This window comes from Chelonia mydas, chromosome 1 (genome assembly GCF_015237465.2).
Source record: "Chelonia mydas isolate rCheMyd1 chromosome 1, rCheMyd1.pri.v2, whole genome shotgun sequence".
NCBI lineage: Eukaryota > Metazoa > Chordata > Testudines > Cheloniidae > Chelonia > Chelonia mydas.
Genome location: NC_057849.1, coordinates 109,597,487 through 109,615,740, shown reverse-complemented (window position 1 = coordinate 109,615,740; position 18,254 = coordinate 109,597,487). Strand labels below are relative to the sequence as shown.

General features: G+C 43.8%; 1 protein-coding gene across 12 annotated transcripts in view; it reads right to left on the bottom strand.

Annotated features, from left to right (window-relative positions):
* Window positions 1-885: 885 nt before the first annotated feature.
* The window catches only part of TFDP1 (transcription factor Dp-1), a 111,286-nt gene continuing 93,917 nt past the window's right edge, over window positions 886-18,254 (bottom strand). For 11 of the 12 annotated variants that reach the window (XM_007063830.4, XM_043536050.1, XM_037897277.2 and 8 more), the window contains exons 11-12: window positions 7,331-7,412; window positions 886-2,216 (exon numbers count right to left, since the gene is read on the bottom strand). In XM_007063830.4, coding sequence (XP_007063892.1) covers window positions 2,069-2,216; window positions 7,331-7,412 — 230 coding nt within the window. In that variant the 3' untranslated portion in view covers window positions 886-2,068. Of the gene's footprint in view, window positions 2,217-7,093; window positions 7,180-7,330; window positions 7,413-18,254 lie in introns of all 12 variants that reach the window. The other variant, XM_037897320.2, reaches the window with a different exon arrangement.

The following is an 18,254-nucleotide window of genomic DNA, read 5'->3' as shown; positions in this document are numbered from 1 at the left end:
TCTTTTTCCTCTTCTAGTTCTCTACCTCCCTACTTCTACACTGCCAGTTCCTTTCCTCTTCTTCTCTTCCCCGAACCCATTCTCTTCCATGTTTTTGCTCTCGCTTTTTCTTTCCTTCCCCCATATACCAAAGGGATCCATTCTGAGCAGGTGATTACTTGAAGAGCACATTAAGTGAAGTTTGACAAGTAATTTAAAAGAAGCCAATGGACATTCTTGACTTCCTGGTTTCTGCCTTTGCTAGGAAGGATTTCTGAAGTGGGGGCAGCGTAAATAGATTAGTTTCCTTATCCCCGGCTCCAATCCTGCTTCTATTTCAGACCTTCTCCCCCTTCAGTTTTGTGGAAGTAATCAGAGACAGGAAATGAGGAAAAGGGGGTAGCTTTTGAGACTCAGGTGCTTCATTTATTTTTTTTCCACTACCACAGCCTCAGCTAAATGCAGTTGGAGAAAATGGTTGGGAACTGCTTTATAACCCTTCTTTTTTTATCTTTTTTGTCCCAAACTTTCAGCCTTCCTTAACATGTTTTCTTCTTGTCCAATCCTAACTGATGAGTTTTAGAACTCAGGAGACACCAGTCTTTGTGCTGCCACTCAAATATTGTGATAGGCTTTGCAGATACAGATGTGACTTCTGCTCTTCCCAAAAAAAGTGGATGGGGCTGCCTCAGCTGCTAAGGAAGGACTGTTGCTCACATCAGTAGTGCAAAGGAACACATGCATCCTGGGGTATGATGAAGCACGACATCTGTTTGGTTACCCATTTAAAAACAATGGGTTCTTCTAGACTCTTGCACCTCCACATGACCATGGGGACATCTGCTAAGCCCCTGAATAAGATTAAAAGTTCTAGGTAGAATAATCCTAAATTAGAAAAACACAGAGTTTGTTAAAAATGCCCATGCGCGTTTTATTAATAAAAACTAACAGTGCCAAGGTTAAACAAGTCAAACAATTAAAGTCTCTTTATATTCCATAAAATATTACAGAAAAGTTTATTTGTGTTTCAATAAAAAGACTATTGTCTTAGATAGGCAGCTGACAGTATTTGTGCAGTTAAATGTTTTGTGAATAAATTTTAAAAGACTACCACCTGCCCTGAAATTGCTTTTATAAAAAATGAACTATTAAAAATGATTGACAATTTTGAGTTAAAAAACTTAAAACATTCTCTATATTTAATTTCAACTTTATAATAGATTACAGGAAGATGCTTATGAAACAAATACAAACATTTGTTTCAGTACATGTCTTTATACGATAGACTTATAAGTATGTAAACAACTATATAATAAAAAGTTTCCAAAGTCTGCCTGTAAGAAATCAGGCAATTTTTACCATAAGCAATAACTCATTCCAAACCTTCAAGACATTTTATATAGCTGCATCAGCTGGCAGTAAACATTTGCCAAAAACTTTGTAATTCATGTGTCCCAACATACAGTGAAAACAGCATATAACCTTGATGGAATCATGTTACATATTATTTAAGGGAAAATAAATTCACAACATTTATGGAATTTAACATGTAAAAAAGTAAGATGGATCTCGTTTGGTTCTTTGGACACTGCATGATTAACAAAAAAACCCCACAACTACTACATGAGCTTGCCATCCCTCAACAAAGGCTGTCATCAAAATACACTCCAAACTTATGGCCATTCAGTGTATCAATTTCCCACCTAACGTTAGCATTTTATTTCTTCATTGATGTGGCTACATTTTCTTTAGCAAACTTAGCAATAACATTTGGGGCAAAATGCATTTTCCTTCAAGTAAAAAAAAGGAGCAAATAATAAAGGCTCTGCATTAACACACTGGTATCAAAACACACATCCACACCACATTTAAAAATATCCTACATAAAACAATCCTTATTTGCTTATCTGAGGTGCAATTTCTAAACTCAGAACTGCTTACCAATATTTTCCTTGTGGGACGGGGCAAAATATATATATATTTTGCAAAAGAGAGAGAGAGAGAGAGAGCGCGAGAGAGAGCGCACGCGCATGAGTGCGTTTTCTCCCTAGAACAATTTTATTCCTGAAAAGTCTACAATCAAAAAGGATCAGTCATCATCGTCATTTTCATTAAAGTCATCATCCTCGTCGTCATCATCTCCAACATAAGAGACTGGTGTTTCAACTCTGGAGCCACTGTACTGCGATCCATTGGAACTTGTTGCTAACATCCCATCTCCACCATTGGTGAAGTCACTGAAGTAAGAAAATTAAGTTTTAAAAGAAGTGAGAAATGTTAATTAAACTGTTACTTGTAACTGAAGTGTAACTGAGGTGTAACACTTAATGAAACTTTGAACATTTCCAAGAAAAAGTCATCAAGGTTTCATCTACTCCTCTCCACCACCCCAATGCCCTACTTTTGTAACTGGTGCGATACTTCATTATTAATCACATTTTTTAAATTGTATCCTTCCCCAGATGGCAAATCCATATACAAAGGCAAACTGCAACAGTTAAAAAGAGCTAAACAAATCAGAGAGGGTAGACAATTGCACCTTTTCCTATAGTTTAATGTAACATACTGAAAAATAGTTCAAAGAACATTTTAGTCATTCAAAAGTCTGCTTACCAGACTTCACTCCAAATAAGTTTAGTGTTTTAAGGCCAGAAGGGACCATCAAATCATCTAATCTCATACCCTGTATAATTAAGGCCATAGAATTTCATCAAAACTAAGGCATATTTTCCAGAAGGCATCCAGTCTTGATTCAAAGACTTCAAGATGTGGAGAATTCATCATTTCCCTTGATAGCGTGTTACAATGGTTAATCATTTTGTTACAAATCTGTGCCTTATTTCTCACTTGAATTTGTCTGGCTTTAACTTTCAGCCATTGGTTCTTATTACGCCTTTCTTTCCTAGATTAAAGAGCTTTTTAGTACCTAGTATTTTCTCCCTGTGAAGGTACTTATCCACAATCAAATCACCTCTTGATCTTCTTTTTGAAGAATTTAACAGAGCTCCAAGTCTCTCCCTGTAAGGCATTTTCCCCCATTGTGTAGGTACAGCCTGCATTACTTACTTCTAGATATATAACCTTGTATTCAGCTACATTAAAAAAAAAAACCCACTGTTTGAACGAGCCCAGTTTACCAAACAATTGAACTAGCGCAAACAGCAGTATGAACTGTGGAGTGCACTAATATGTTGAACTCTCACTGCCCTGCAGAGATCCTGATGGCACAAACAAAAAGGTACTCAGTGCACATTAACATTACTTTTTCGTTCGTGCCAGCAAGGCCTACACAGGGCAGTTAGGGCACTCTACAATTCACACCTCTCTGATTTGCACGGTGGCACAGTATAGAATATACCCCTGACTGCTCTGTATGACGTCCCTTGTCCTCATTACTTACCACTCCGTCTAGTGTCAGGCTCCCATTTGACGATTTCCCATTGACAGCCACCCTGAGACTTGTTAATTTACCAGCTAATTCATTTAAGATGTGCTTGATACTGTACAATGCTACTTTAAAAAAAAAAATCAATGTTCTGCAGCAAACACCTTACAAAACACCTTACAAAAGCCTAAGAATATTAAATCTACAGTTACCTTTATCAACTAAACTTTTTATAGCTCATCAAAAAAGGAAATCAAGTTTACTAGACAAGACCTATTTTTAATAAAACCATGTTGACTAGCATTAATTATACTCCTATCCTTTAATTCTCTATTTATTGAGTACCATATCAGCTTTTCCTTTATTTTGTCTGGGAATTATTTCAGACTAACTGGCCTGTAATTACCTAGGGTCATGATGCTGACCCTTCATGAATATGGATACATTTGCACATTTCCAGCCTTCTGTGATTCCAGCCTTTCTGCATTCCAACACATATTAAAATCTAACATCAACAAGACAAATCTCAGTCAATTCTTCTAGGACTCTTGGGTGAAAATTATCAAGACCTGCTAATTTAAAAGTATTTAACCCTCACAAATATTGTTTAACATCCTCCTTGATTAGTACTGATGAACTACTTACCAATTATCCCTCATGCAATATGAATAAAATATACATTATCCTTACAAGTGTGTATTAATATTTCATTGTTAAGAGAGAATGATTAGTATTTCAATGTTTAAGAATATAAAAGGGTGAAATATAAGAGTCATGCAAATCTAAATGGTATAAGAAAGACTGGAAATGTGGAACGCTGCGCGGTTCAGCTTTATTACAATATCTACGACAAATATTAATGGTACAGAACCATTTTACAGAAGAAATGTGGCTTTCCTATACTTTAAGTAGCAGTTAAATTTTAAATATATAAATTGTGAAATACTAAAGTTATATCACTCACTAATATTACTAATATTGTATTAGTAACACAAAAACATATAAGAATTAAAATACCAGTGGCTTTAGAGTTCAATGAACACGGGACTAGCAGCCATTCTAATCCCAGCTCTGCCACTAACTCAATGAATAGTTGAGGGCAATTAACTTTTCAGTTTTTCAATAATATAGGCAATATGCAGTGGCATTTTAAGAGGACTCTTTGTAAAACAAACAAATAATTTAGTAGTATAATTTCCAAACTTGATGGAAACAAAATATCAACTGAGAAATTACAAATTCACATATGAAGCAACATTTTCTAACAACGTTTGAAGGAAAACATGTTTGTAAGTGAACTGGGTCATTTTCAATTAGCCAAATCATAAGTAGGGATGAGCAAAGCCATAAAGAAAGAACTGACTGCAACTCTAGATCATCCTTTGAACATAATCTCAGGTTCAATTGTTTGATATAATACTGTCTACTTTAATTTTCATACCATTCACATGCATTTTTGCATGTCTGGAATATGTCTGAAATATCTTATTTGTAGTATTTTTTGACTTGGTCAAAATAGGAGGCTCTGGAATCTCTCAAGAAAAGTGATTTTGATTTAAAAAAAATCTAAAAGTTTTTTGTTGCATGCTCTGCAGTCTTTTTCAGAAAAGGCCTGGAAAAGGGAGGAAGCCAAAATGGTATGTGTTTGCAGTTGGAACACAGGTACCCCCAAAAGAAGGAACCCAACTGTAGAAGTTAAAAACAAGCAAACAACCAACAAAAAAGAACCAAAGCAGTTGCTTCAGGATCCATAGGATAAAAAACAAAACTATAATTAAAAAACACACATAACCTGTTCACCCTCCTGCAACAAATGGATTTGGGCCAGGAGTTTAAAAAAAACAAAACAAAACAGATGTGTCAGCATTAGTGTAGAAAGTGCAGTCTGTGCCAGAAACAGCTTCACTGCAATACACCAAGACAGAACATGTGATTGCAGTTTTGTGTGTGTGTGTGTGTGTGTGTGTGTGTGTGTGTGTTTTTTAAATGTAGTAGTACTAAAAGTTCAATTTTCTTGTGAAAGAAATGAACTTAGAAACTGGTAAGTACAGAATAATGATAAAGCAATTTCCTATGTGGGAATTAAATATATCTCCCCAGTGCTGAGAGAATGGACTACATTTGACAGTGAGTCAGATATTTTGTTGAAGGACTTGAAAGAGTGGGTAGCTTCTTTTGTAGCTAATTGGCAGGGCATCCACTCCGACTGCTGTCCTCTGTGGTGCATTCCAGTGTGGTTGGTGAGTTAGAAAGTGCCCAGCTGAACCCTAAAATCCAGTTGGTTGTTTGGGGTTGGTTCTGGGCAACCATATGGCATAGTGAAAGGTTATGCCTCTGTGTAGCACAACTTGTGACTCTCCCTCATCTCATCTTTCCTACCTTTGGTGCAGAGGAGGAAAGAGTCAGGACTCTGGCACCCCAGCAGGGTACTCTGGCAGACCTGAGGGTCCAGATGTGGCATGATCTTCACACACCCTCAGGTTTTTGGTACATCAGGGGCCATAGTCAGTAGTGAGCTGGAGCCGGTTTGCTGGAACCGGTTGTTAAATTTAGAAGCCCTTTTAGATCCGGTTGTTCCACGAGGGACAACTGGTTCTAAAAGGGCTTCTAAATTTAACCAGCCAAAAGTGATGCCTTAGGCACCGACTCCACGGGTGCTCCAGCCCTGGACCACCCAAGGGGAAAATTTGGTCGTGTCCCCCCCCCCCCCCCCCCCCCCCCCGGCCCCAGCTCACCTCCGCTCCACCTCCTCCCCTGAACGCACCACCCCCGCCAGCTTTTCCACGCCCCCCCTCCCCCCCCAGCCTCCTGCCCTGAATGTGCTGTCCCGCTCTGCTTCTCTGCTCCCCCTCAGCTGTTCACGCGGGAAGCTGGGGCAGGCTGAGAAGCAGGTGGCGGCTTCCCGCTCAGGCCCAGGGAGGCAGAGCGGAGGTGAGCTGGGGGGGGCGCGTGAGGAGGGCCACCCGCCCCCGGCAAAGTCGGTGCCTGTGCTTGTAAGAACAGCAAGAGGAGCAGCTGGACAATCCACCCTCTTCCACTCGGACTCCTCCACCTCAACCAAGCTACATACTCAGCAATGATGACTGTAGTATTAAATTGTTTCTTTAAAATTGTTTAAAACTTATACCTGTATTAAACTGCTGGTTTAAAATGTATAGAATGCCTTTTATCTGCTCATCTTAAGTGATCACTCTCCTTACAGTGTGTATGATAACACCCATTTTTTCATGTTCTGTGTGTATATAAATCTCCTCACTGTATTTTCCACTGAATGCATCTGATGAAGTGAGCTGTAGCTCACGAAAGCTTATGCTCAGATAAATTGGTTAGTCTCTAAGGTGCACTAGTACTCCTTTTCTTTTGGTCTTAAATATAGCATGTTTACTGCAAGAGGCAGCAAAAACTAAGCTAATACCTATAACTTGAGCAAGAGAGAGAGGGAAATGGGCAAGCTCAGAACGGGAATATGGCTACAGTGGTGCATAAAGAAGGTAACGGCCCACTACTGTTGCTGTCAATGAGCAAAGAAATTAAGTTGTTCCTACCTTGCGTTAGGGAGCCATGACCAAACGAGAACCCTACCCAGGTGGTATCTTTGTGATATGAAAAAAGTCCTTCTCTAAATTTAAAACCTAAACTACTCTATACTAATCCTAGTCTAGCTAATTTATTTCCCCATGTTTTGTGACAAGTTACTGGTTAGCTCATCATACATTAACCACAATTCACCTATATGAAGATGTCAAAAGGAGGTAGTTGCCGTACTACTTCGAGTGATGGTCAGTCCATTTGCTCCCCCAAGAGGTAGATGGGCACTGGTAAGAAATACGAGTAATTATAGCAAAAATAATACCTATCTCAGAATTACCTTAAAAAAATCATCTGATACACCAGGTAGCTGAGGCAGAACTAGAGACAGCACAGCGTATGGAATACAGGCTAACGCTAATTTATGCATTAACTTACCTGGCAGAAAATCTAGTGACATCTGAAGTGGAACCTGATGAAGATGTTACATATACACTGCTGATTGATCCCTGAGCCATTTCTGTAAAACAAAGAAGCGTATACTTCTAAAATACATTCAACAATACCACATACAAACAACCTGACTCAAACTCAATGGATGCTGACTACAAGTGTTGGATTCAGGTTGAATTGAAGACAGCCTGACACTTTTGGGCTCAGATCTGGTAGTCTCTAATCACCTCCTCCTGCTTGTGGCTTTGGTGCAGTGATAGGTGTGTATCCCACTCCTGCCCGACACTGGCACCTTGCTGCGTTTGTACACTGCAGAATGAGAAATGCTGAGACTTGTCAGCACACTCACTCCGCAGCAGAGACCTAGCAGTGAGGTGATGGTGGCTGGCTGGAATGGGGCATTCAGCCATCACCACACCAGCCCCATGGGCAGGAGGCGGCTGGAGACAGACACAGGGTATGGGGAGTAGCCAGGCCAAGACCTAAGGATGAGGCAGTGGCACTGGCACAGTTTCCATGGGAGTGGCCCAGAGGAGTGGGGAACTGATTCACTGGGCTGGAGCAGGGTGGGTAATTTGTCCCCCTAGTTCCACTGAAGGAAACAAGGTAAAGAAAATGGAGTCTGGGCTGGTGAACAGACCTTTGCAATCTAACACAAACCCAACAGACCCAACTATTAGTATTTGGATCAGGTATGAAAACAACTCAACACACTTGGGCTAGTGTTTGGCTTGGCTGTGGTCTAGTCAAATTCAGGCAGGCTTTAAAATTATGCCCGAGCAGATGTCTAAAATTAATATAATTGCATAAACAATCAAAATATTCCCTCTGATTGCAGCTGGAGGGGTGGGGAGGAGAAGAGAGAAGAGGTCTTTCAACTTTGAAAAACACATTCACTCTCAGACATTTCCTCAAGCACCACACCCAAAGTGGCACCATTAGTGGGGATAAGCAGGAAGGAAATCAGAGAGCTGCAGAGAACCATCAGACTCCAAAATGCAATAACATACTTCCTATTTGAATGCTACACGTTGAGACTTTTTTCCTTCTCAGATGGTGGAAGTAACAATCACGGCAACAAAAAATAACCAACCAGTAATGACATTTGCAGTTACCAGATGTTTCACATTTGTAACTGAATTAACTGAATATTACCTTAAGTTTTCCTCTACAACAAAAGTTATCATTAATAAAATTAAAAGGATGTGTTACTCACATTGTGGTAACTTTAATTCCTCGAGATATGTTGTCCCTATTTGTAATGCACTTCAGGCTGCGCATGCGCTCCATGAGTCCAGGACTGGAGATTTTGCCCAAGCAGTGTCCATCTGGTGTGTGCATGTGCCCTCGCTCTCCACACTGAGGGGATAAAGGGGGTTGCTGGACCACTACCCTCTTAGTTCCTTCTCTACTGCTATTCACACTGGGGGAAACCAGGCAGTGAAGGAGGAGGAGGTTGGGTAGCACACTACACATAGGGACTACACATCTTGAAGAACTCAAGTTACTACAAGATGGGTAACCCATATTCTTTGAGTGATTGTCCCTATGCATAGGATACTCCACATGATTCGCAAGCAGTCTCTTTTCAATGAGGAGGGTGCATGGAGCAGTATGACACAACAGATTGCAGAACTGGCTGCCCAAAGAAGCACCTCAGGCAGCTACATGCACCAGTGCACAGCGTCTAGCAAAAGTGCGTATGGAATTCCAAATTGCTGTTCTGCAGACATCAGTAAAAGGATGTCTCTAAAGGAAGCTACCAATGCTTTCTGAGCACCAGTCAAATATGCTCGTACACTGCCTTTAAGGGTTCATCAGGTAGCAGAGTAGGATGCATCCCAAAATCCATTTTGACAGCCTCTGGGAGGAAATGGCCTCTCCTTTCATTCATTCTGCAAGTGATATAAAGAGCCTAAGAGGCTTTCAAAATGATTTGGTCCTTTACAGACAAAAGGCAAGAGTCCTATGCACGTCCAGTGAGTGACACACCAGTTCCCTGCTAGATTGACGTTTAGGGTAGTACACCAGTAAGTCAATACTTTGGTCAATGTCTATTAATTTCCACAGAATACACCTTTGGGACAACCTTTTGATGAAATTTCATGGTTACCTTATCTTTGTGGGAAATTGTATAAGGGAGGTCTGCCATGAGCACCCTTAATGCCCAAGTTTTTCTGGCTGACATGATAGCGACCAAAAATGCTACCTTCACAGAGAGATTACTCCTGAGGGCATTCCACGCCAAAAAAATGAAAAATTCTGTGCACAATATTTTAAAATTCTGCAAGCTTTATTTATCAATAAATAAATGCAGAGGCTCCAGCATGGCAGTGGGGAACACAGGCCACTGGCTGCATGAAGGTGAGAGATCACCCTACAGTCTCCCCATCCCTCGGACAAGGACTCAGTGGTGAGGCTGCACCCTACCCTGATCCAACATAAGGCCTGGGCCTGCCCCAGAAAAACCCTAGGGCCCTGCTCCTCTGCACCAGGCGTACCAGGTGTGGGGCAGGCAGGCTCAACCAAGCAGGATCCAAGTGTGGTGGGGCTTATTGTGGGGGGATCCAGGTGTGAGGTGAGAGGATTCTGCGGGCAGCTCAGTGGGGGGGGGGGTCTAGGTGTGGGGGGATCTGGATGCACAGAGGCTCTTGTGTGTGTGTGTGTGTGGGGGGAGTTTCAGGTACAGGAGCAATGGGACTCTGCAGGGGCTTCCAGGTGAAAGTGCTTGGGGCTCAGCAGAGGGGTCTGAGTATGCGGGTCTCAACAAAAGGGTCTGGGTGCTGGGGGAGTGGGGCTTGATGGGGTGGGGGTCAGGGTGCAGCTAACTGGGGGTCAGTGGCGCGGGGGTCTGGATGTTGGGGCTCAGGGTTGTGCAGCGGGTGGGGGTTTAAGTGCAGGGAGCTCAATGGGGGTCATCTGGGTTCAGGGGTCGGAGTCTGGAGGCATGCGGTCTGGGTACAGGGGGCTCCAGTTGCAGGGATTGAGGTTCAATGGGGTGGGGTTCGGGTATGGAGGGCTAGGGGGGTTCTGGGTGAGGCTTGGCAGGGGTGTCTGGTATAGGAGGTCCAGATCCACAGGGGTTGGGCAGATGGGGGAGCAGCTCTCGTACAGTGACCCCTCCCCCGCAGCTGAGGAGCAATGGGGGCAGGAAGCAGGGGAGGATGCTGAGGTCCTGCAGCTGGGGGAGGTTTCTGAGGGTGGGTCTCACATCCCCAGCCACCCCTTGCAGGGGAAGAGGAAGTCCCATCCTCTCCTGCCTCCAGCCCAGCCAGGACGAGCAACTGATCCCGGCTCAGGGTAGGAGCCACTGGCTAGTGTGTCCCCAGCCCTGTGGCGATTTACCTCTCCGCTGGCTGCTCTGGGTGCCTGAAACGATGTACCTGCACAGCTAGGAAGTGGCGCATGACTGCTCTTGCAGCTTCCCTTTGCTTCCCTGTCAGAAAGTCATTTTTCTGCAGGGAAGCAAAGAAACCTGAGGGGAACATGAATTCTGCGCACGTGCAGAATTCCCCCAGGAGTCAGAGATGTAACAGAAAGCAAGATGCTAGAGGCTCAAAAAGTGATTTAGTCACGGTTGATAAAAAAAGGTTCAAACCACAGCTGGTATAGATTTAGCCACCAGAAGGAAGGCTCTAATCATATCTTTTAAGAGGAGGATATAACTGGCTGAGAAAGAACAGATGTCCACCAGATGAAAATTGCTGATGGCTGCCAGGTGTATTCGGAGGGAATTAACAGACAGCCCCATGGATTTTAGGGATAGGAGACAGTCCAATATGTCCAGAATCTGTGCTCATAAAGAAGAGATGCCTTGCTTGGTCACACCAAAACGTCAAACTTTTTCACACTGCTTCGTAACATTTCCTGGTAGTGTCCTTTCTATTACTGCTCAGGATGTCTTGAACTCCTCCAACATCTACCCAAATACCACGCCCTCATGGCTGGGTTGGAGTGGTAAGTTCTTCCCTTGTCTTGAGTTAAGACGGATCGTATCAGGACATAATGGAGATGGGATCAGATTGACAGCTGAAAAAGTACAGGGTACCAGAACTTATGGGCCCAACCCAGTGCTGTGAAAGTCACTTGTGCCTTATCCTGTCTAATTTTCCTCAATGCCCATGGTAACAAGAGAACTGGGGATAAGTGTACCTCAGGGCTCACACCCATTGTATGTGGAAAGCTTCATATGGAAAGCCTGGGCTGCAACCCCTTCTGGAACAAAACTCATTGCACTTGTTCACATGTGGCACGAAGATCTGTGGAAGACTCCATGGCTGAAATATCTCCTGGAGGGACAGGTCATGCAGCTCCCAATCTCATTTGCTTTAAGAGTAGTCCAGTGTGTTCTGGATGCCAGGCAAGTGGACGGCAGTCAGGGTAATTTGCATGAGACTGCAACAGTTCCAAAGGGCAACAGTCTCTGTGCAAAGCTGTGAGGAGCATGCTCCTCTCTGCTTGTTGACATAATAAACTGCCATTATGTTGTCCAACACCACCTGGACTGACTTGCCACGGATGTGAGGGACTGTAGGCCAGTCTGACTCTTCTCAGTTTCAACATGATGTGAAGCATAGAATCCTGAGCAGATACTTCCCTTAAGCAACATGCTCTTCCAGAAGTGCTCCCCAAACTAAGTGGGATGCACCCATGATCAAAATCTTCGTTGGAAGTGGGGGACTGAATGGCAGTGGGTGAACCCTCAGTGCTGAAGGAGATGGTGATAATCTGCCTCCACTCCATGGTACCGGCAACAATCTGGTCCCTACTCGAGGACAGGGACAGAGAGAGAGATACCGCAGGGAGTTCAGTACTGGCTAAAGTCTCAATACCGGGCACTGTGGTTGGAAAGTAATGATGAATCATAGAATCATAGAATATCAGGGTTGGAAGGGACCCCAGAAGGTCATCTAGTCCAACCCCCTGCTCGAAGCAGGACCAATTCCCAGTTAAATCATCCCAGCCAGGGCTTTGTCAAGCCTGACCTTAAAAACCTCTAAGGAAGGAGATTCTACCACCTCCCTAGGTAACGCATTCCAGTGTTTCACCACCCTCTTAGTGAAAAAGTTTTTCCTAATATCCAATCTAAACCTCCCCCATTGCAACTTGAGACCATTACTCCTCGTTCTGTCATCTGCTACCATTGAGAACAGTCTAGAGCCATCCTCTTTGGAACCCCCTTTCAGGTAGTTGAAAGCAGCTATCAAATCCCCCCTCATTCTTCTCTTCTGCAGACTAAACAATCCCAGCTCCCTCAGCCTCTCCTCATAAGTCATGTGCTCTAGACCCCTAATCATTTTTGTTGCCCTTCGCTGGACTCTCTCCAATTTATCCACATCCTTCTTGTAGTGTGGGGCCCAAAACTGGACACAGTACTCCAGATGAGGCCTCACCAGTGTCGAATAGAGGGGAACGATCACGTCCCTCGATCTGCTCGCTATGCCCCTACTTATACATCCCAAAATGCCATTGGCCTTCTTGGCAACAAGGGCACACTGCTGACTCATATCCAGCTTCTCGTCCACTGTCACCCCTAGGTCCTTTTCCGCAGAACTGCTGCCTAGCCATTCGGTCCCTAGTCTGTAGCGGTGCATTGGATTCTTCCATCCTAAGTGTAGGACCCTGCACTTATCCTTATTGAACCTCATCAGATTTCTTTTGGTCCAATCCTCCAATTTGTCTAGGTCCTTCTGTATCCTATCCCTCCCCTCCAGCGTATCTACCACTCCTCCCAGTTTAGTATCATCCGCAAATTTGCTGAGAGTGCAATCCACACCATCCTCCAGATCATTTATGAAGATATTGAACAAAACCGGCCCCAGGACCGACCCCTGGGGCACTCCACTTGACACCGGCTGCCAACTAGACATGGAGCCATTGATCACTACCCGTTGAGCCCGACAATCTAGCCAGCTTTCTACCCACCTTATAGTGCATTCATCCAGCCCATACTTCCTTAACTTGCTGACAAGAATACTGTGGGAGACCGCGTCAAAAGCTTTGCTAAAGTCAAGAAACAATACATCCACTGCTTTCCCTTCATCCACAGAACCAGTAATCTCATCATAAAAGGCGATTAGATTAGTCAGGCATGACCTTCCCTTGGTGAATCCATGCTGACTGTTCCTGATCACTTTCCTCTCATGTAAGTGCTTCAGGATTGATTCTTTGAGGACCTGCTCCATGATTTTTCCAGGGACTGAGGTGAGGCTGACTGGCCTGTAGTTCCCAGGATCCTCCTTCTTCCCTTTTTTAAAGATTGGCACTACATTAGCCTTTTTCCAGTCATCCGGGACTTCCCCCGTTCGCCACAAGAATCCAGTTCTTGGAGCACAAAGATGTCATTTGGAGTCAAGAAACAAGCTGGAGTAAATCGGAGTTGTTTCTGTAACCCGAGTCACCAAAAGGGGCGCCAGATCTGGCAGTGTTGACATGACAGATTTTGGTGTCGAGTACCAATTCCAGCACTGGAAATACAGCTCTCTTGTCCTTCAAAGACATCATGGTCCAGTTCTTCCAAGTATTGGACAGTTCCACTCCAGAGTATGAAGCTCCCAATGATTCAGTACAGTATGGGGATTTCTGCCTCTTCTTAGAGGGCTTGAAGCTAGAACCTTCGCTCTTGTCCTTGTGGGAACACTTATGTCTCCCTTCCTCCATCTGTCCTGGCTTTACTCTCCCAAGTCTCTCGGATCTGAAGATCACAGAACCACCTGGAACCAAAAAGAGGTGCCACTCTATCTTCTTCACGATGATGTACAGGTGTTGTTCCTGCCTTTGTGGACTCCTCCATGAGGAACGTCGGAGTTGAAACTCCCTTTGACTGTTTGGCCCTACTCAGGAACGTCCTGCACACTGCACCTGGAAGGGATGTGGGTTTCCTCCAGGCAGTAGACAAGTGTAGTAATCTGAGCAGGAGGGATTTGTGGCACTTGATGTAGCTTTTAAAGCTGGGGATCCTTGGCTACTCTCCCACACCTGTAGCAAGAACAAAGGGTTTTTTTCGTTTTTTTGGGGGGAGGGGCAGTTTGTACAGAGATCATTTCTTGCCTGTGAGGAAAGGCGCAAGTTCCAATTGGAATTGTACCCCTAAAACTATCTCCTAACTAACTAAATGGCAAAAGGCATTTAGCTGGCAATAGTCACTCGGAATCATCTGTGCATGCACTCCAGCAGCATTCACTGTGTTATAGCTGCATCAAACAGCAAAGGAGTACGTTGGAGCAGCTTGGAAGAGCTGTGATTGAAATATGAGGAGATCTGGGTCTGTCTCCCATGTATGTTATCAAACAGAAGAGTTGCAAGTGTACCTTGAGCTTCCAATCTACATCATTTCAACAGAGAATTGTGTAGATTGTGTCAGTAGCAGGGCAGCAGGGTCTTCTTGCCATGGATGCCAGCACTGAGGTGGGATGAGACAGCAATCTGTGGATTTAATAGTGGGTAGCAGAAATTATAGGTTTAGGTAATATTCTATGTGCAAGCGTGACGGGGTTGTAAGTGGTTATTAAATGTTACAAGTGTGGTATTTTGTTGTGGTAGTGAGCTCCGTGTTTGAGCAAAGAACAGGGCAAGAAGCAACTGTCCATTACAGTGAAAAGGCAGAATGGGAGTTGTTGTTAGTTGCCTTGGGTATGTATGTTCTTTTAGTGCACTGTCCAGCTCTGCATAGATAACTGGTTCAGCAGCTTCAATAGTGTCACCTAGTGTTGTTAAACGCTGAAGGCCAGAACATCATTGCCTTAGTAACACTGTTCAGTCTGTCCAAATCGTATGTCCTTGATTATTATTAGCAGCAGATAACGTAGCCTGCTTGTTCCGCAAACTTCCATGTTACTTATAAAGAAAGAACATAGACACGATTTAGTGGCAAAGGCCAGGTTTACTGTCGTCATGGAGCAGTCCTAGCCCCCTTAGCATACCTGTAATCACAGATCCAACACGAGTGCCCTGTTGCAAGAAACAGCTCAGTCAGCAGCGAGAATCTTTGCTGTTCTCTAAGTCACACAAAGAATTAAGGTGAAGCAGCCCTACATTTATAGATTAAGACATACATACATAAACAACACACCACCTTATGTATTTCATGACATCTGTTTGTTACTGCCCTTTATTCCTGATATCTTGGACAAAACATTCCTATTCATTGTTTTGTCAGGCCATCTTATCTTGTACTAGATTGGGATGTATCTGTATTAGCTAAAATATATTTAAGTAAATATCTAGTACCTAGTACATTAACAAATCTGCCAAGTCCTCATACTAAACAGTGAACTTCATCTACTTTAATACATGGCCTAATTTTGGTTCAGAGTCTTTGATTCAGGTTTACAATATCTTGCACCAGGCCCAGTGCTCCAGGCTCTTCTCTCGTTCTACTACATTAGTATGTGTGTTACGGGTGTCTTGGGGAATCGCCCAAGGAGGGCCGAGCTAAGGTTGCATAGGCATTTACCTTAAGTAGTTATTTGCTGCTTTTAAGAAGTTTGAATTTTGCTGAATTTGATGTTCTGGAAGAGACCAAGCTAATCACTGGGCAACCTGAACTCTGCATTAACAAAGTAATTTCCTAGTTTTTTTGAACGAAGAGAAATGTTTGTTGGTAGAGTTAGTGGTCACTTAGACAGTTGTAGTTCTCATCTAGGTTTGTAGTTGATATGCTACTGGGCATAGGTAATAGAGATCTAGCTTTTATATAGTGCTTTTAATCAACAGATAAAGAACTTTACATCACTATCCCCATGTTATAGATGGGAAACTGAGGCATACAGAGGTGAAGTGACTTACCTAAGGTCACTCAGCAAGCCAGTGGCAGAGCTGGGAACAGTTTCAGTTCACTGGTCTTTCTACTAGTCCACTCAGCTCCTGTGTGATTCTTCAGTGCTTCTCTACCCCTCCAGTAGAGTAGGGATAATGGTCATACTCTGAAATGTTTGCATATGTGTAGCTGCTAACAGGGCTGGTGAGAAATCTTATCCATGGTCTACATCCCCCACTGATCATTGTAGTATATGGCTGTTACAGTAACCTTAAGTGTGTGAGAGAAAAGTGGTCTCTCTCTCTCTCCCCCCTTCTCCATCCCTTACCCCACTGTTCCCCACAACATGTATCCCCCCCACCACAGGGGGAGTAGCTCCCAGCACTGGTGCACTGTCTACACTGCCACTTTAGAGCACTGAAACTTGCAGCACTCAGAGGTGTGTTTTTTCATACCTGAGTGGGAAAGTTGCAGCGCTGTAAAGTGGCAGTGTAGACAAGGCCTTAGGTAGAGCAGAGCTGCCCTCCATTATAAAATTAGAGGGAGCATGGAAGGGAGGGGCTCTACACATTCATCATCAGCATAAAGGGCTCAGAGAGGTGTTAAGCTGCCTATTCAGCTTAATGAGTTGTTCTCAGATGAAAGAGAACACAGCCTGATACAACTCTGACACCTGTGAACTGGCACACTGATGTGGCATGGGAATTGTGTTTCCCTGCTCCCCAGAGCTGGAGAGTTTCTGATATATGTCAAGCATACCTGTTCTCAGCACTTCATCCCAATCTCAGCAGTGTGTTTTTGGTGCCTGCTCCAAACATGCCTATTGTAAACTCACCTCCCAGAGGGGAAGGGCGTCCCCAGATTCTGGCTCATATGTGGGGAATGGGCTTGGAAGCTACTAGAAAGGCATGCCCCCTTGGAACCTGGCTCACATGGAGGGGGTGTGGGGACAGCAGGGCCCACCCAGAACCTGGCACACACAGTGGGGCAGGGAACAGGGCTGAGATATTCCCAGGGACCAGGAACCTCAGATCTCAGCTCAGATAGGGGGAGGAAGAGGGGCTCAGACCCCCGGCCCAATAGGTGAGCCCCTTCTAGAACCTGGCTCACATAAATGGGCAGGAAAGGGGGAGTCACAACACACCTGTAGAGGGCCTGGGGGCTCCCAGATTGTGGTACACACCTGAGAGGGGACTGAAGGATTAGCAGGCACCTCACTCACCCCCCATCTCAATGTTCTACCACTCCCCTTCCTCTCCTCATCACCTGATCCCCCAATCCCTCTTCTCGTCCTATTCCCACATACTCTTCCATTGTTAGTCACCCTCCCCTCCCCCAGCAAGCATTTGCTCGTTGTAGTTGATTTTCCTTTAAAAAAAATAGCTTCAGTGTTTTTGAATATTCTGCTGTACTCAGATTACATTTCCCCAAAACAAAATCCATCCTTTGACAAAGAAAGATTGGAGCAATATGTCTGGGGCTTTTTCAATTTCAAATTTCTGCCCTGAGTTGGATTTGAACTCTCTCTTTGACACGATGCTCAGATTCAGTGACATCATCATACCCTTGGAGCCACCTAAATCCTATGATGTGAGGGGAAATAAACAGGAAGAACTAGAAATACTAAGTGAATAATCAGTTACAACATAATTGGCATCAGATATTTGGTGGGATAATTCACATAACTGGAACACTGGTATAGAAGGGTACAGCTTGTTCAGTAAAGACAAGCAGAAGAAAAAAAAAAGGAGGCGATGTTGCTTTGTATATCAAAAATGTATACACTTGCACTGAAGTCAAGACAGAAGTGCGAGGCAAACCTGTTGAAAGTCTCTGGGTAAGGCTAAAAGGGGTAAAAAACAAGGGTGATGTCCTGGTAGGAGTCCACTGTAGACCACCTAACCAGGAAGAAGAGGTGGATAAGGCCTTTTTTAAACAACTAACAAAATCATCCAAAGCAGAGGACTTGATGATGATGAGGGACTTCAACTACTCAGACACCTACTCAGAAAATTACACAGCAGGGCACAGATTATCCAACATGTTTTTGGAATGCATTGGAGATAACTTTTTATTACAGTAGGTGGAGAAAGTGTCCGAGGGAGAGGCTATCATAGATCTGATCCTGACAAACAGGGAGTAACTGATTTG